Source organism: Orbicella faveolata, unplaced genomic scaffold, assembly GCF_042242905.1.
Source record: "Orbicella faveolata isolate gen_17 unplaced genomic scaffold, um_ofav_v1 contig_47, whole genome shotgun sequence".
Lineage (NCBI taxonomy): Eukaryota > Metazoa > Cnidaria > Anthozoa > Scleractinia > Merulinidae > Orbicella > Orbicella faveolata.
In genome coordinates this window covers 8,628,955-8,648,278 of record NW_028301577.1, presented here as the reverse complement: position 1 = coordinate 8,648,278, position 19,324 = coordinate 8,628,955, and the positions used below count along the sequence as shown (strand labels likewise).

Genomic DNA, 19,324 nt, shown 5'->3' with positions numbered 1-19,324 from the left:
AAATGGTCGCCGCATGAAAATCAGGGGTAAATAAAAAAAAAACCTTTGGTTACCGTTTACAGAAAATGCAGCAAACAAACAACTACAAACAACTACAAACAAAAACGAAAATTTGCGTGTAAAGTTACACGCCCTGGGGAGGTACTCCCCAATTTGTGACAAAAGGGAATACCCCCAGCGGGAAGGGGGTTACATGATATTTCCAGTTCTTCTCGTTGGTCAATTTTGTAGGGGAAGAGTGAAAACTGGAAAAAAAACACGGCATTCATGGAAACCAGGATTTTTCTTAAGTGGCATATTAAGGTAAGTTAATATATTGTTAGGATTTGGATTTTTAGTCATTATTAAGTAATTTTTTCCACCTGATGTTTTTACCGTGTATAGATTATGATTAAAGAAAAAGAAAGAAAGCGAACGTTTGACGAGCCAAAAAACGTTCTGTTCAATTCATGTCATAGCACCAGTCCTTACAGACTTAAGCCCGATTTCTCAAGTGTTTTACGGGAAATCTGAAGTCAAATAATTTCCGCAAATCTTGATTTAAAATAATTATAATTAGAGGAAATATCTTACTACTTTTTTTTGGCAGCCGATAGTTTTGCAGAGCATATTGTTATGTTTCATTCAAAAGTTGGTTATTTTTTCCCATGCATTTGCCTGTCCTCCCAAATTGCGACGTTTAAAAAGCCCTCTGGAAATGAGCTGTTCACGATTCCTCCAGAGAAATACCACCACAACAATGGTAAAGATGAAACTTTAATGCGCAAAATAATGGTAGCTAATAGTTTCAGTGGTATTCTTGGTCTTATCTTGTGGAAAGCCACGATGAATTTCAAACCCAATAATGCTGCGAAATCTCTAGACTGTGTAATTGGAGGTTCCTGTCAGACATGCCAGAGTTTGCAGCCAAAGTCGCACCACCTCTTCTGGCAGAGTGTGCACTGATTAGCAATATCCGATACAATATCACGAAGAGATGTCTTGAAGGACTCGCTATAATATTATATTATGTATAACAAGGTACTCCTCAGAATAGAGCGTATGCCGCTGTCACGTGTCCAGCAGCCATGCAAATTTATTGGAGCAAAAGAAAGTATTTGCATAAGAAAAGAGTTGAACTCACACAGGATTGGTCTGGTACACCAACATGGCCGCCGTTGCATTGGTTTGGAACACCAATATGGCTGCCATGACGTCATGCGCATCGCTCTATAAAAAAAGGGAAAGCGAGAATTTTTCATGTATGATTTAAAAAAAGTCACAGGACAAATACTGGAACCTCACTCCGCAATGACCACGGACTGACAATCCCTTACTTGATCGGTTTTACTCTCTTTGATGAAGATAAAAATAAAACCTTCACCAAACTGATCGGGATGAACGCCTCTGCTACGAATAAGTGACCGACAATTAACTGGGGAAGTTTAAGAAAACCCATATAGCCTAGAACAAACACGACTTAATCGTGCAACTGCTAAAGATCATGCATGCCTGTTTTGAAATTATCCCCTGGGATGTTGTGCCTTCAGACATGTTTTACTTTAGAGGTTCTTTTCCTTTAAAAAAATCAATCCTACACTTCAAGTTGTATTGCATAAGACTTTTTCATTTCAACACTGAAAATTTTTACCTATTGCAGTTGATTTATTGAAATATATATTGTGATCACATACGTCGATTATACTTTCATTACACATTGTTTACATTTTTCTATCGACATTGTAATTCATCATTTACACTATCAACCTTACTTTTCTCTGGTATTCTTTGTGGAAAGTTCTTGCTTGTTTCATTGTTGTTCAAGGCGAGAGAAATCTTACAAAGAAAACAAAATTACAAAATACAAGCTCAGTGAAATACAGCTTGATTCGTGCTACTTAACAAATCTAAGGTGTTTTTAGCAAGCAACGTTCTTGTCACTAAAGGTTTCAATTTGTTATGGTGAGATTCAGGCAGATTATTACAGTCAGTTGAGATTTGCTTTCCATTTTCTGCTTTGTTTTACACTATAGCTATTGCAGTTTAAACATTTAACAACAAAGCCTATTTATAACACTTGCAACAGCATATATAGTATAACTATCTGTTCGGTATTTGATGATTTTCCATATTCTTACTACCTATTCTCTTTGTAACGCATGAGTGTCGTAAGGAGAAAGAATTTTTGGGTCAATCCGAGGAACTGAAAGATTAATTTGGTAAAATTGAATAAAATGTTCTCCCTAGAGACCTCAAGGAAAAAGCGAATTCAACTAGAAGTGCCCCGTCTTTTCTGTTCTGCTGCATCTCCACTTTACGTTTTGTGATTTCACCCTAGTGTGGCAAACATGTTTTGGGCTTAACATTCTGTTTCTGTAAGCAGTCGCAATAATGCTTTGGCTAACAAATCGATAACTACAGTCTTTAGTTATTTTGAGTGAAGAACCATTACCACTGGGTATTTGATGTAATCTGTGTTAAAAATATGAGTATATGACCAAAATTGACTGTTTGGAATTAAATTCCACTCGAAGCGAAAATATCAATTGGTCGAAATTGGGCAATCTGACCCCGTCGAATGGTTGTATTATTTACCTGAGACAAGAGACAATATACTATCTTTAAATTCAAATGTTACGATGGTCTGAACATGTAACAGTGCTATCACTGTTGTCTACACATGTCGAATCAGGGCCAGTTATTTTAGCTCCTTCTTGGTGTTTTTCTGTAACAGGACCAGTTCGTTGTCAAACACTACTTTGACACCAAAATAATTTATTTTCTTCCCCTGCAATAACTTTGGGTAAAATGTTCCAGGTATAAATACCAAAATTTTATTATTTTACGACATCATTTACTGCAGTTCTACCAAGTAAGTGTTTTTCTCACAAACAATTAAGCACATTCTGAGAAGCTTAGGCCCAGTTCATACGTCGCATTTCTGCCGTGTCGAATTCAATTCAATTAAGTGCGGCAGAAATGCGACTGTGGATTCATACGTCGCACTTGTGTCGCACTTAATTCAGAATTTATACTGTCGGGTATGTCGGCCAGCGGAAAATGCTTTAAATGTAGAGTATTCAATATGGCGGACGAAAATACTGAGCGACGAAGGACTTTAATTTTGCTAAAAATTGTCCGCCAACGTAACGAGAAGGAGAAGGCCGACAACGGAGCAGTATGTGTTGCAATATGTTCGGGTTGCTGTGGGTCGAGAATGGCCAAGTTTCTTCTTTTTCTTTGGCGGGAAAGCATTTACGCATGCTCAGTACATTAACATAATGTATGCATTTGATTCGACACGGCAGAAATTCGACGTCTGAATCAGTGTCGCATTTCTGTCGGATAATGCAACAAGACCAGTCGAACGTGCGGCAGAAATGCGGCAGCCGATTCAGACGTCGAATTTCTGTCGAATCTAATTCGTTGAATTGAATTCGACACGGCAGAAATGCGACGTATGAACCGGGCCTTAGTATCTCTGTCCACAGAAGGTAGGATAGCATTTCTAGACATTTCTAGTACATGTCGTAGAGCCATATTTCCATCTGCGGACTGCTAGTTAACGGAGCTAAGTCCTCCCCTTCCCCCGGAGTCACGGTTTGAAACGTTTAGGTTAAATCTTTCAAGTTTATCGTTTGTATTCCGAAATAAAGCAGTGTTTCCAAATTTCTCTGGCGAAGTGTGGATGCTGCCTGAAAAACGCGTGCCATGCATATTTTTAAGCACGTGCCTGCTTTACATCTAGGATAACTAATTATAATTTACGAGGTAGTGGCTTAACTGTTGTACAGCCACCACATAACAGCCTTGTAATGCCCAACTGCTTTCTGTATAAGATTGCCCACATGTGGAACCAGTTACCAGCTATCAAATCCCCGACCACTTTGGCACAATTTCGTTCTCGTTTGAATGGTGTGGAGTTTGCAGGGTGCCAGTGTATGCACTGTATTTTCTAACTCAAATTTTTAATATTAGGACTAGTTGCTCTTAGGAATAGTTTATATTTTAATTCTGAATTCATTCTAGCGAATATAGTAATTGTAATTAGTATCACCCAACAAAAATACAGCTAACATATTTCCAAATGGCGAACTCATTCTTTGGAATAACAATTCAATAATTATAGATAATGCAACTCTATTTTGGAAATCGTGGTTTGAACGCGGAATTGTGACGATAAAGGATGTGTTAAATTCTAAGGGAAAGTTTCTATCATATGAAGAGTTCAGCAACAAGTTTAACATCACCACAAATTATATGCATTACTTTCAGCTAATTTCAGCCATTCCATCTGGGTTGAAAAGGAGAGCAACTCAAACTTTTATACCTGCAGCTAATCTTTCTTCGACCTCCCCATCCATTCTTTCAAATCAAACTCTAATTAATCTGGCTGAAGCACGCTGCAAAAATTATCACCAATTGTTTAATAATCATACCCCTATTGTCCCGAGTGGTGTAAAAAAGTGGCAGAGTAAATTTCCTGAAAAACTTGGTGACTGGATTGGATGCTTTCAAGATATATATCGCCTCACTAAGGACAATAAACTTCGCCAATTTTGTTTTCGTTTCTTACATAGAACAATTGTAACGAAGAAAGAACTTAAACTATATCATTTAGCCGAGGACAATAAATGTATATATTGCTTTAACGCGGATTCAATAGAACATACGTTTATTGATTGCAAGGAGTCTGTAAAACTTTATTCACAAATTATATCATGGTTCAATCATTCTCAAAGTACTGAGATAATACTTTCAAAAGAACAAATTGCTTTTCATAACACATGTCACGTCACTGATGTGCTGTCAGACCCTTTAAAACGCAAGCTAGATTTGCTCATCATCCTGGTCAAACAATATATCTATACTTTTAAATATCTTCAGAAAGAATTGTCTCTAGATGAACTTGTAAACAAACTGATTGTTCAATGGAAACTAGAAAAATGTGCTTAAACGTAAAATCGCTTATCTAAAAAACACCACTTATGGGGTATTAAGTTGATTAATTAACAGAGTTATTACAATACAAGGTTAACGTAGTAAATCCAAAAATGCTCTCAATTAATATCAATAATGCAGTGTTAAAAATTGTAATACTTAAAGCTAATGCATAGACCCCCCCTTTCTTTTATTTTTTTTTGTTGTTGTTGTATTTGTATATTTTGTATATTATATTTTTTTCTTGTTCTGTGTAATTACTTAGCTGTCACGTTTTATTTTTCTTTTATGTATGAGAAAAGTTATTGAACATTGTAAAACTTCAACAGTGCATGTAAGTGTAATGTACGTGTGTTTTAGGTGTATTAATAAAGTGCTTCATTAAAAAAAAAACAAAAATCACCCAACTAGTGGACTAATGCGAATCCTGCATTTTAATTGGCTACGCTAGTAGAGGACTATTTAACAATTATTCCATTCGACCTTGTTGGATATGAAGTGATAAATAACCAACGAGCGCGTAGCGCGAGTTGGTTATGATCACTTCATATCCAACAAGGTCGAATGGAATAATTGTTTTAGTATATTCTTAATCGGGTTTTTGCCGCCGATTTTTATTTCAACAATTTTACAGAGCGGAAAATTTTTAAACTTGGCGCACTGTTTTCCATATAAGGTAAAACTCCGACTAATGGCTCATAGTCGGAGTTTTTGAGCCAATCAGAGAGCTAGAAATGCAATAGTCGGAGCTGAGAATATACTAATACTAATTAGTATATTCTCAGCTCCGACTATTGCATTTCTAGCTCTCTGATTGGCTCAAAAACTCCGACTATGAGCCATTAGTCGGAGTTTTACCTTATATGGAAAACAGTGCGCCAAGTTTAAAAATTTTCCGCTCTGTAAAATTGTTGAAATAAAAATCGGCGGCAAAAACCCGATTAAGAATATACTAAAACAATTATTCCATTCGACCTTGTTGGATATGAAGTGATCATAACCAACTCGCGCTACGCGCTCGTTGGTTATTTATCACTTCATATCCAACGCGGTTTCATGGAATAATTGTTAAATAGTCCTCTACTAGCGTAGCCAATTAAAATGCAGGATTTGGCGCAATCGAGCGTGACGCTTTCTTTCGTTTTATTCCCAAACAAATATTTCTTCAACTTGCATTTGCTAACTTTATTATTGCCTTTTCTGTCCGACTAGTTGGGTGATACTAAAACAATTAGACCCTTCGCCCTCAAGGGCCACGGGTCAATAGCCCATGAAGCTTCGCCTCATGGGCTATTGACCCGTAGCCCTTGCGGGCTACGGGTGTAATTGTTAAGTAGTAATGTTATTGTAGATAGTCGTGCGTTTTTGTCATGAGCCCCTGGCACTCCCTACGTTTACAGCTCAAAATAAAGTTGCCTTACCTTACGTGTCTGTTGCTTAGCGACAACTTGGCAAATCGCTGTCACTCGAAGTATGCACAATATCGATAAAATGGTTAAATCAAAAAATATCTCAAATTAAGCGTAAAATGTCCAATATTGTTTGCCAAAACTTTGGCTGGAGTCGCCAGAAATCGTTCAATATTTAATTAAAGGTAAACAATAATTCCGCAAATTGACCCTGAGTAACAGTAGTTCCATTAGTGTTAGGGTATCGAGAATTCTCAAATGTAAATGTAACCCCTGAACACTGAACAGATCTTACACATCTTAATCCATGTAGTGATGGAGAGCCTAATATTGAAGCCCTTATACAGTATGTAGTGTTTTTGTTTAAAATGATTTTCTTGTCAAACAACACTCTAAAGCCGTAATAGCTGCATTGGTCGCTCTGTAACAGTTCTGAAGAAAATGTTCCAGTTTTCGACACCACAACTGAGGTGTTCTCAGTGTTTGTTAAGTCCAAGTCTACCGCGTAAGTATTGTTCTCGCTACCAAATAAGCACACTCCGAGTAGCGCAATATCTTTGCTGTCTATTGAGAAACTGATAGCATCATTTTTGTCACTGTAGAACCAACCTGTGGCACTTGAAGACCCAAATCTACGGCATCGTTGAATATCGCGGACAGAACCAGATCTTTTTGTTTCCGGAAAACCCACAGGAGGCCGAGTAGAGATTGAATTCAGATATTTGACAATATGGACGATTTCTTTTGGAGTTAGGATTTCACAGTCTAACACCACACTAGTAAAGTCTTCTTTCTTCAGTGTTGGGAAGCGTATTCCTTTAATTACTTCTTCTTTGAGTATTCTTCTTTTCGTTGCACCAACTGCTGCTAAACCTTGCCTCTCGCATTCCCTTGTTGCCCACAAGTCAACCGCTTTAAACAGCTCTATCTCTTCAATCGTGAGACTCTCTCTTACGACTACTTCTTCAAGTAAGGACCTCTCGATTGTTGCAAATACATCTGAATTCACAGCCTCTTCTGTTTGCTCATCGATCACTTCCCAGCATTGATCCACCAGGTTTTTCTCTTCAAATTTCTGAGCAGATGGTAGGATGCTGAAAACATTGGACGGATCTAAATTATCTTGCAGATATTCCACACATTTATCAGCCAGTGAAGGCAACATGTATTTTTTCGCCAAATACAACACTCCCATCACATTACTATGGTTCAAATTCACTTCATCACAGTACATGTAACGAAACAACTCCAACAGACTCTCGTATTCACAGTCAGGCAGTTCAATAGAATCTGTAGCCTCCGCCAGCTCACCGTAAAACATGGCTTCAAACACAGGACTGCTAATCGACAGCACAAACTTGTGCGCAGGAATCGCTTGTTTACTTACACTTTCGTGATCGGATCTGTGGACAACAAACTTAACATCGCTGAAAAGATTACTGTTGAACATAAACTTGCTTCTTTCTCTGATGCAGGGTCTTGTTGTTTGCCAGTTTCTTTCGACGACAAACATGATTTCTCCACTGAATTCAACGTAGTTAAAGCAAGAGAGTTTGAGGTTGCTAGACCGCGTGTAGATGCTGTGTTCGTGATAACTGATTGCAATGGAGTATATTCAAACAGAACTATTGTTACCCAGTCCCAAATGAATCAAAGAATGTTCCACCTCATTTGCAAACGCCGAGGAGAGAGTTGAAAAAATACGACGTGTAGCGGAGTATTTCTTGACGAACTTCGAGGTAGTCAAACACTGTCTTGAGTGTTTGATAGATTGTCTCAATTGAAACAAAAACTAAGGAGAAAACGGAGAAATAAAGTCATAAAAATCTATGCTAATTAAGAACAGATATCCAAACACCGTCACGGTCATGATTTTCTTTTGTTTACTGAGTGTTTGGGAATGGCACGTGAACCTTTCCTCTGAAATAAAAGTGACAATAGATTTTTGTTCAAACTTTGTCCTCTGAATATTTGTTATATGATAACTTCAATTTTAAAATAAAAAAGGGGGTGCCCATGCTCATTAAGGAGCAGTGAGGCATTGAAAATGCCCCATTTTGGCATTATTTAATGCTTATTATAAGAACGCATTACCAGTTTATTGTAAAATCTTTGTGAGCCCCGACTCATAAGAACACGCATCAAACTACAGTCAATACATTGTGTCGGACGCAAATAAACATTTTAAGTTTGATTCAGACAGAAAGCTAAATCCTTGATTAAAAATTTGGACCAAATTTCTTGACGTGGTTACCAAACTGCAAAATAGAAAAGACCAGTGTATGTGCTATTTTTCTATTTTCAGCAATAGAAATTAGATCAGTCTTTTCTCACGCAAAGCTTATGATTAGTTGATTACAATGACTGGGAAAAAAATTGGGGTGCCCGTGTTCGTCGGTGAGCTATAGCCATTTTTCAACTGACAGAACTCAATATCAAGGCAAATCCGTCATGTTTTCAATAGAGAGTTTAAGAAAGCCACGACGGCAAGGGCAACGGCAACGGCAACGGGAACGTCGCTAAACAAAAGGTTTAATGAGCAGAACAATGGCTGTGTACGCGCGTTATGATTCTTGGTACATTTCTTTGCCGTCCCCTGCAAAACAAGAACGTGAAATGGCCAAATTCCGCGTTGTCTGAACAACGTAAACCACAACAGCTAATTTTTTAAATTTCTATTTCAAATTTATCTCTGTGTCCCAGATTCAGTTTCGTGATACTTTTGACAGTCATAAACAAAGTAAATGACTTAAGAGTATCACGAGATTCGTGGGTAACATATAAATTCATTTTTTAATCGACGTTTTCCTCGGCGTCGCCGTCGTAGCTTCTTAAACTCCCTAATATGTGCGTGCACGAGCGCGCGCTAATGACGCCATAAATTATGCGCAGTAAGGATGCGCGATGCAAATGTGACGAATGACCTTAAACGATTCGATTTAAGGAAGTTCGCGCGAAAATTTTCCAATCGATAGATTTTTTCAGAAAATTTACTGCAGTCAGATAATGAGTTACTTGTGTCAGAAAAGAAAAAAAATTTGGGGTCACCGACTTCGTTTCAGAGATAAAGCGTGTGGAAAACAACCCTGATTTTGAAAAATTGGCGCACGTAATTCAGCATGGTCTACAGGGGTTTATAGTTAAAAATATCGACGGTGAGTCAACGGAGGCAAACGATCTCAGTCATATTTTGTAGAAGTGGTTCTGTTGCGTAAATAATTCCAAATTTCACCAACGTTTTCAAAAAACTTAACCCTTCAAGAGACATTTGAAACCGTCGCACAGATAAACGAAAAGCTAGTAAGAACGAAATTCGATGGTGCATTTTGCAAAAAATTCAAACTTTTAGTCGATAGATTTTCTTCATTTTTCCGCTAAACGTAGAAATTCGGAAGAGAAAATGATTCATCAAAAGAAAAATAGGGGTCACCAAACGTCCGAGATCGTTAAATGCAGGCAAAGCTGTAGCAATGGCCATCTGCCCTATCATTGTTTATTTTATTATTTAGCTCGCGCTCTCATGCATGACGTGGCGTGTGAATTTGCATGCGCAGTAAGGATGCAACAATTAGCGCGAACGTCACTAGCGACGCAAGCACAAGTGCAAGGGCAGGCGCAGGCACAAGAGCAAGCACACGCGCAAGCTCAAGCAGAAGGACCAAAATTTTTTCTTTTTCTTGTGCCTGCGCCTATGCTTGCGTTTGAGCTGCAACAAGTGAAATCGAAATATCGCTCTAGCATAACACAAGCACAAGGATATTTACCACACATGGCTATGTTTGGCCAATGAAAACACTGGATCAGATTACCTCGTGCCTAAACAGTTTTCCAAAATGGCGGAAGGTTCGAAGATTTTGCTTGTGCTTGCGGACCTTGTGTTTGCGTCGAATTTCACCTGGGTCATCCCTATTGCTTGCGTTTGTGTTTGCGCTTGTGCCAGCGTTTGTGCTTACGTCGCTAGTGAAAACCAGGCTTTAAAGTTTAGTAACGATAAGTGTCGTTCCTGGATGCAAGAGTGGTCGATTGTACCTCAGGAAGTGTTTTATTCGATGTGTGTCAACGAGATATAACAGTTAACTTGTGGTGTCAGTAGCTTAGCCTAAAATGCCACGCACTGTCGCCCTCAGCCTAATCCTCGCGGTAGACTGAACACAACTTGAGAAAAAAAAAAACCCCAGGGGGAGGAGGGTACTCCCATATAAAAAGGACGAGGATGCTTGTCGGAATTTTTCAAAGGGGACCTCGTTTCCAGGGCTTCTCTTTGGCAGGACAACCCTTAAGTTAAAACTGTGTCCATAAGCAGTCAAAATCCTCTCCAAACTTTTTTACGAGCGTATATGAAATTGTTGGCTTTTAGTCTTGAATTATAAGTACCCAGATAAACACGTTTTTGACCGTTTTTATGACTTTATTTGTGATTTTTTTAAATTTCCTTTGGTGAAATCTTTCAAAATTTTCACAGTACATCGGATTCTTCGGGATGCGAATTTTTAACTCTCAAAAAGTAGGTTTTTATAGGCGATTTTTTCGAGTTTTGCAAATTTATGTCTTTCAGCGCTGCGGAAAAAAAACTGGTCAGATAGATTTCTTTGAAAAACGAGCTCAAACTTACGTAAAATTTAACCAGTCTGCCAAATTTTACGGAATTTCACCGAAGGAAACGCGAAAAAATTGTTTTTACAGACTTCAATGAAAGAGATGTTCATTGTTTACAACAAGAAAACAGCAATTCGGGAAATTGACCGGCAAAAATTTCCATTCCATTGCCGGTCCGAGTATTCACTATTCATAAATGTGAACGTTACTCCCGAACATTTGACAGAACTGACTCCACTTGCTATGCATTGCACAGGAGGCCCTGATATCTTAGCCCTTATGAAGTTGTTCGTTTTTACCTTTATAATGACCTTTTTGTCAAACGACACTATATAACCATTATAGCTATAACCCTTTCTTTGTAAAAGCTCCGAAAAAAAACGTCCAGTTTTCGACAAAAAAATTGATTCAGTGCAAGAGTCTATATCACATCTAGTTCTACATAGTAAGTATTTTTCTCTTTACGGAATAAGCACACGCCGTGAAGCACGATATTTTCGTCTACAGAGACTCTGATAGCAAGTTTGGAGCCACCTAGAAGCGAAGAAAGGAGGGAGAAAGTAATAAAAGTTCAATTGAGGCCTTACACAAATAACTACTGTAAAATGATATTAAAATCGTTTAAAAAATCCTTGACCAAACATCTCAACCCTTGACAACACACCACAAACGTTAACCAAACACCACAACCCTTGACCAAACACCACAACCCTTGACCAAACACCCCTACCCTTGACCAAACACCACTACCCTTGACCAAACACCACAACCCTTGGCCAAACACCACTACCCTTGACCAAACACCACAACCCTTGACCAAACACCCCTACCCTTGACCAAACACCACTACCCTTGACCAAACACCACAACCCTTGACCAAACACCACAACCCTTGACCAAACACCACAACCCTTGACCAAACACCACTACCCTTGACCAAACATCTCAACCCTTGACCAAACACCACTACCCTTGACCAAACACCACTACCCTTGACCAAACATCTCAACCCTTGACCAAACACCACAACCTTTGACCAAACACCACAACCCTTGACCAAACACCACTACCCTTGACCAAACACCACAACCCTTGACCAAACACCACAACCCTTGACCAAACACCACTACCCTTGACCAAACATCTCAACCCTTGACCAAACACCACAACCCTTGACCAAACGGATCAATTTTTGTTTCTGGGCAACCGACCATGATAAAATATGATCGAGTACGAAAAACAATTCGTGCACGATACAATTACATCCACCACGATGATTTTTACATCGAGGTCGATTACTTTTAATCGAGGTGGATTACTTTTAATCGACTTGTTATGGAGGTGGATTACTTTTATCGAGGTGGAGTACTTTTTATCGAGTTGGATTTTCATCGAGGTGGATTGTTATGGAGTTCGATAAAAATCGTCTTGTTCAATACGTTTGATAAGACTATCGAAAAAGTCCAGCTCGATAGGAAAAAGAGACTGGTACAGAGAACGTGACATCTCACCCGAGGTAGACTGGTAAAGAAACTATTTCTCGTTGTTTGTGAGCCCCTCGTAGAAAGAAAATGGGATCCAGAAAATGTGTAGCCGAAATAAGGAGAGGTGACGACGGGGGGAAGGGAAAATTTTGCAGTTACTGCGTGGTAATTTGTAATTTCCGCTGGACTTTGTGTATGTAACATGAATAAGGTAAGCTGTTTTTTGTTTTTTCAACTTGAAGTAAGTTTCGTTGGGAAAATTTACCAGTAAGGGTCTGGCAGCAGGTATAGATAAAATGTAAATTAATATGTGTAAGTACTTATTCGGCTCAGCTTTAAAAGTAACGGTCATGTATATTCTCCTCTTTAAATAATGTATATATTTAAAATTCTTAAAAGTATGTTGTAGTTAAAAATTAAATTCAGGCAAAAATTAAATTCCTTTGTCTCATAACCCTTTTATTCATTGATTATGAATAATTAGGGTTAGAAGACAAGGGAAATTGAGAATTGAACTAGGTTAAAATTATTTTTACCTGAATTTAGTTTTTAACTACAACATATACAACTCAACAATAATGCACTTTTTACAAATCTAGATTCCTTTATTAAGGTTCAATATTATCAACCTTATTGTGCCTTTTAGTATCAACTATAGATTGCGGTTTACTCTGACGACACTCATGCATACATATGATGGCAATCAATAAACCTTGAAAACAAAAACTAAGAAAAGGGATCACAATCTTCCAAATGGAGAGGCGTAAAATGGTTTTTACGTTTACCTTCCTTTCATGAGGTCTGCCAAGATGTTTGAGGGCAGCAAAAAAAGTAATCAAGTTATTACAATTCTACCAAATATATGCAACTAAATGCAACACGTTTCTTGGGAACAACATTTTTGGCTACCTTAAACGCTGCCTCCTTTTTTATGTTAAGTTTGCAAAACTCTCAATTGTTTTGATGCAGCATGATTGTAGGATACATTACTTTGCATGTATTCACGGCAGGATAATAGGACATCCCACCTTGGAATTTACAATTATATTTTCTGTTAAAATGATACATACATTTGATCAATATTCTATGTCTATATGGCTAAAGGAGCTATGTCACAGGGATTTCACAGATTTCTTTGGCTAAACTGTTCTGAAATTATAGTGGTAGGTAACTTAACCCATGAAAAATATTATCTTTGAACATATAAAGGAAGTTAAGACATGACCTTAATTTGATTGAAATCAAACTAGAGTTATAAATATTGATTTTTACCACGCTCTGAAACAACCTGAAAAGTTTAGCATTAATTTTCAATTTACAATCCATTTCCAACAAATCTATCCACAGTCACAAATATGGTTGCTGACAGGTTCAGGGCTCTATTATGGCAATTGTTAGTAACAATGGCACTTGATTTTAAGGTTTCCTATGCCACAAATTTAAATTTCTACTGTTCGAAAATCTGTTAAAATCCGCAACAAAGCTCCTTTACATTTTACATTGCGTAAATTAAATTTTACGGTTGGCCTACAAGCCAAGAAGAAGGTTAGACCAATCAAAATGTAAATTGAGAACAATAGATCGGGGATGGCTATGTTGTTCTAAAACTGATCTTCGATGTTAAAGCATGTTAGGTTAGGTATCATAACTGTTTACTTGAATCATTCAAAGTCTCTTTGTATGAATGCAAAACCCACTATGTTGAAAGCCACGCAAAAGTATTGAGACTAGGCAAGTTTTCCTAGGGGTCTGCATCTTTTTTCGATGGACTACTGTCTCTTTTATTCAATGTCATTGATTTATTTAGGCAAAAAGGCAACATCCTTTGTTCTCATTTAATGTTTTGATTGTTTCAATTTAGAAAGGTATACTGTAGCCCAAAAAAGTGATTAAAATCTAAGAAAATAAATTATAAACTTGATTCTCAGCTTCCCATTTTCTTCTACCCATTTATTTATTCTTTGTAAATTTAATCCCCACATTTGCCCTTCTTTGAGGGTAGTGTGGCTGAGGAAAAAAACCTCTTCTTTATCTCCTCCAGGCATCATCACAAACCTAATTAAGAAATAAAGTTTCAAAGGTATTGAATAATACTCATCATTTTCCAGCAGCTAGACCTTCTAATAGATCGAGTGACGATTAAAGGTGTACCGGTACTTTGACTGCATAATTTTACTGCCTTACATTTTGAATGCAAATCATACACTTTTACGGAATGAACATATAGTTTTCCATTTTAACCAGATCAATCAAGTGTTCAGTTATTCCCTGTATGTGATTTCATATTCCATGGACCACAAATATGCTTGGTTGCAGTTCTTTCAATTCTTTTAATCGCAATTCTTTGGATGTTTTCAATAAAACAAATTTTCCACAAGCACTTGTTGGATATGAGTTAGATATACCCAACTTGGCACTATGCCTCGTTGGCTATCTGCCATTTCCAATCCATCATGCACTCATTGAATAATTTTTAATTATATTTTCTTACCTTATCTCAACTGTCACTGGGTTTGCTGCTGACACAAGTTGCAGGAACAAATCCATGTCCTGTGTCAGCAGAGCCCTCCAACTGTCTCTCCCGTTCCTGAAAACATTACTGGTCAGTGGCTCCTGTCTCGTGTTCAGAAGGGCCATATTGGTGGGGAACTCTTCTATCTCCCATTTAAAAGAGATAACCTTGTCCGCTTCTGGTTCCTCTTTCTCTGCATTGTAATCCTGTAATGATGATGGTATTCGTTACATTTGTCAATGATTATGACCATATGACTAACAGCCGGCATTTAACCAAGTTATTTTTATATTTGGATGACCCTCTATAATATAGAATGCAAATTTGTGCTTCTGCCACATGAACAGGGGAGTCGTCGTGAATTTCATCGAGCAAGTGAGTGAGTGAGTGAGTGAGTGAGTGAGTAACAAAAGAGGGGAGGCAGTTACCACTGCCGACCGGTTAGCCCAGTTGGTAGAGCGTCGGACTGCGGGAGGTCTCGGGTTCGAGCCCCAGACCGGACCAACACTCAGGGTCTTAAAATAACTGAGGAGAATATGCTTCCTTTGCAATGACATCTGCAAATGGTTAGATATTCTAGTCTTCTCGGATAAGGACGATAAACCGTAGGCCCCGTCTCCTGCATCTTCACTGTTATGGTCAGCAGGGGACGTTAAAGAACCCACACACTCCTGCTCGCAAAAGCAGGGAAGTTCCCGGTGTTGTGGTCTGGTCTTTGCCCATTGTGCTGTTGAAATGCTCCTTAACATTAGCTGTTAAAGCTACTCTACATTTCCGAGGGTGAATAAAGTATACATCTACTACTAGTTCAGCTTATTTTAATGTTACCCCAATGTATTAAAGATGTGCATGCTCAATTATAAAATGTGTATGCTGTATACTATTCAATATGTGAATTTGACTATTGATGAGGGCAGGGAAATTGATCAAACATTAAACTTAAGAAATTTTTATTCATGGGAATATATCGAATGGTATAAATTAAAGCCCGTTATTTTTTACCTCTTTGTTTAATATCCTATTAAGCCGTTGAATTTCTGCATTCTGCAGGTTGAAATGACTTTCAGCAGCCTCTAACACATGCTGCTGGTAGTGTTTTCTCTCCACGACTCTTTTGCAGCCAGGAACCTGGCACTCGATACCTTTGTTGCTGCAAAGCTCCAAATGTAGGTTTACATGGTTCCTGAAAATGGGATGGGATATTACCTTTTGTTACAATATATCAAGAAGTTATAACAAGGTGGTCGAACACCGCCAACTGTTTTCTCCACTAATAAATAAATTTATCGCAGATTCTAAGTAACTAAATGCGTTCGCCGATAACCATGTTTAGAGTTTTAATCACCCGTGTCCTTTTGTTAAATTATAATGTCCTCACATAGATTAAAGCATCAAGACAGAATCCCATTTTTTTTGTTTAGTTACTTATTTAACTCAGTAGCGCTGTGTAAAAAAATTTAGTAACCCCGATCTAGAGCATCTTAAAAAAACAATTCCAGCTTACCGGCTGGCAACGACCAAATTTGGAAGACGTTTCTATTATTGGACAGTTGTCTTAATAATACCAAAATTATTAGACGATTCAGGACTGACGTCACGCAAAAACGGCTTTGATGCTGAAATCGCAAAAATGACCGAAAGGTTTCATCAATACAAAGAGGAAAAAAATTCCAAGTTATTAGATCGAAGACAAGGATAGTCGAAACACTGACAGAGCAACGAAGAGGAGTCTCTCAATTGTGAAAGTGTATCTTGTACTCTCTTCAAGACAAAAAAAAATCCTGATCCTGCCACTAGCGGAGGACTTGGAACTGTTTTTCGAAAATTCTACGCCGAAGAGAAAAATAGGATGGAAACCAGTATTCGAGAACGTCGCTTTGTGCCATCAGATTTGCAAGCAAGTGCTATATAACGACATTATAAAGGACTTTGAATTCTATCAGGTTAACTGAGTTTTTTGAAGTTTAAATGAAATTTAAAGCAAAAGTTGTAGATTGCGTCTTTGCATACCGTCAAAACTCTATTACCTTCGCAAGGGGTGCATATATATCCCCTACTTAGAACGGTTTTCCTTGTTCAGTTCACTCTTTGTCAACGGTCAACCAGGTTTCGTTTTCTTAAGTGACTATTTTTGACTCTCACCTCAAGCAATAACCTATTCGTATGTTATGTTGATCCTCTATGGCTGCCTGTTTCGCGGGATCGCAATTTCGAAAAGTGGATCAAGCATGCTATTCCGACCACCTTATTTTTATGCTTTGGCTTAAAAAAACGTTAAAAACGTGAAACAAGTTCTTTCGCAGGTCGCCTATTTAGCATTTTTTTTGCCACATCGTGTAATTTAAATATCGTGAAAATAAGTGACAATCCCGCATCCCTCTCATGAACCATATCACATTGTTTCGAGAAATCGACTGTTCCGGCCAGAAATTGGGAATAATCAACATACCGTGGTAACAGCGTTCCGCATTCCAACGGACATTGTACTGGCGAATTGACGCACATAAAGTCGTGGTGATGTTGTATGCCATCTCTAGGTACCAGCAGTTTGCAGTCCATACACGGGAGCTTTTGTTTCGGGCAGACGTCCTCGTGGGCTGGCATCGTTTCCCGAGCGGCCACGTGTGTGCAGTGCTCGTTTTTGCACTTTTCTTCTAGTTTAGGACATTCATTATAGTGGTCCTCTGCTTCGGGATAAATGCCACTCCACTCACAGCCTCCGCTTAAACATTTTACATTTAGATCTCTGGTCATGGTGTCCATGATGACGTTAAGCTTCAGGCCGTTCGCTGTGAATGGCGTGCGACATGTATGACACTTTGGCGTAGCGATTCTAGCCAGATTAGCTAAGCACTTTTCACAGCCAGAATGCCCACAGCTCAGGGTAACGGGTTTCAGGATAACATTTAAACTGGAAAGAAACATGGCAATGCATTCAACAACGGTTATTCTTAGACCAAGCAATATTAGAATTTCAAAACTCACCAGATAGGGCACTGTAAACTCGCGTCCACCTTCTCCAAAAAAGCACAGTTAAAAGCCGTTTCCAGAGACATCATTGAGAAGATACTTTCTCTCGAATATTTAGCTTGTCGAAAAGGGATTGTCGACCACGAACACGCTAGCTAGCACAAATAGGCGGAAAGGAACAATTCACAAGGAATCTGGAAATCATCAATGGAATTACTTTGACAATGATAATGTTTCCGGCGCAGCACAAAAAATGAAATTGGCTTCCGGCTTTGGAGCGATTGCAGGCTGCACCTTTAGCGGTTTGTTTCTCTCTCTTTTTCTCTCTCTTCTTCACGCGTGTTACACGAAAGTGTAATCGAAAGAGAGAAATTATATTCCATACGCTCTCTTCGATTTGAAAAACAGAAACGTGTATCTTTCTTGACTAAAGATTGTCGTGGGAAATTGACCTGGCTTACACGTGTATCGTATATCGTGTTGTAAAGGTCACGCTACAATGTAACGCAACCTTCAATGAGTAACAAAAAGCTACATAAATTATCTTTTGATTATTATTATTATTTTTTTTTACCAATTTGCGATATCGGAATCACTGTAACAAACCATGAGCAAGGTTGCCAGCAGGCAATAAAAAGACGCGAAAAGCGTTCAGTTTCAAATAAAGCTTCATAAAAAGTGACACGAGCCCCCCACCCGGGGGGTACTCCCAAAGAGCCTTTTGATTTTCCTTTAAACCTTACCAAAACAATGTTTTCTAATTCGTATGCCATGTCCCGAAAAATATAGATATGTTATTTGCCGGCCGGGAGGTCCGTATTGGGGAAAACTGTGCCCGAGGTCTTAAATACTGTTTCCCTTTAATCCTTAGGAAGTTTGAAGATGGGACCCTAGGCGTGACACAATTGGAACGGCCAAAAATACGTTGAATAGCATTAAAAAAAAGTTAAAAATAAAAATTGGAGGGTTTTTACAAAGATCGTGACAGGAAAGATAATTTAACGCAATGTGTTTTCGAGCAAATTCGTGGGTAGAATTGTCCGCGAAGTGAGAAATTTTCAGTTCTATTATATGTTATTTGCCGGCTGGGAGGTCCGTATAGTGAAAAACTGTGACCGAGGTCTTGAAAATGCTGCCCGTGGCCGCAGGCCGAGCGCAGCATTTCCAAGTCCGAGGTCACAGTTTTTCACTATACGGACCGACCCTAAGCCGGTAAATAACCTATTTATTTTTTTCCAAGCTCTCAAACGAAAAAAAGTCAGGGAAAAAAACTTACGCAAGCGTTACTGTGACCGTGGTCATAGATAGGAAAATCCGGACCGCGCTAAGAACCAATCAGATTGCAGGATTCGTTACCGTGCCCGCTTGGAAAAAAATAATAAAAAAATATTATTCTGTAAGAATCAATCATTTTGAAGTTAACATCTGCATTA

At 38.4% G+C, this 19,324-nt stretch overlaps 2 protein-coding genes across 2 annotated transcripts; both read right to left on the bottom strand.

The window, feature by feature from the left end:
- Window positions 1-4,637: 4,637 nt before the first annotated feature.
- Window positions 4,638-8,064, bottom strand: LOC110066874 (BTB/POZ domain-containing protein 6-like). The gene has a single exon (XM_089280213.1). The coding sequence runs from the start codon at window positions 7,840-7,842 to the stop codon at window positions 6,505-6,507; it is 1,338 nt and encodes a 445-aa protein (XP_089136339.1). The 5' UTR covers window positions 7,843-8,064; the 3' UTR covers window positions 4,638-6,504.
- A 4,929-nt stretch (window positions 8,065-12,993) lies between these two features.
- Window positions 12,994-17,927, bottom strand: LOC149097022 (TNF receptor-associated factor 5-like). The gene is made up of 4 exons (XM_089279192.1): window positions 17,371-17,927; window positions 15,924-16,104; window positions 14,901-15,127; window positions 12,994-14,464 (listed from the first exon to the last, which is right to left on the bottom strand). Exons 1-4 carry the CDS (start codon window positions 17,844-17,846, stop codon window positions 14,299-14,301), a joined length of 1,050 nt encoding a protein of 349 aa, XP_089135318.1. The 5' UTR covers window positions 17,847-17,927; the 3' UTR covers window positions 12,994-14,298.
- Between the last annotated feature and the right edge of the window lie 1,397 nt (window positions 17,928-19,324).

Coding starts and splice junctions, on each gene's coding strand:
- LOC110066874 (XM_089280213.1), bottom strand. CDS start 7,842: ATGTTTGTCGTCGAAAGAAACTGGCAAACAACAAGACCCTGCATCAGA.
- LOC149097022 (XM_089279192.1), bottom strand. CDS start 17,846: ATGTTTCTTTCCAGTTTAAATGTTATCCTGAAACCCGTTACCCTGAGC. Junction 15,128..15,923: donor ATAGGATATTAAACAAAGAG/GTAAAAAATAAC, acceptor TCATCATTACAG/GATTACAATGCAGAGAAAGA. Junction 14,465..14,900: donor CCAGTGACAGTTGAGATAAG/GTAAGAAAATAT, acceptor TTTCTTAATTAG/GTTTGTGATGATGCCTGGAG.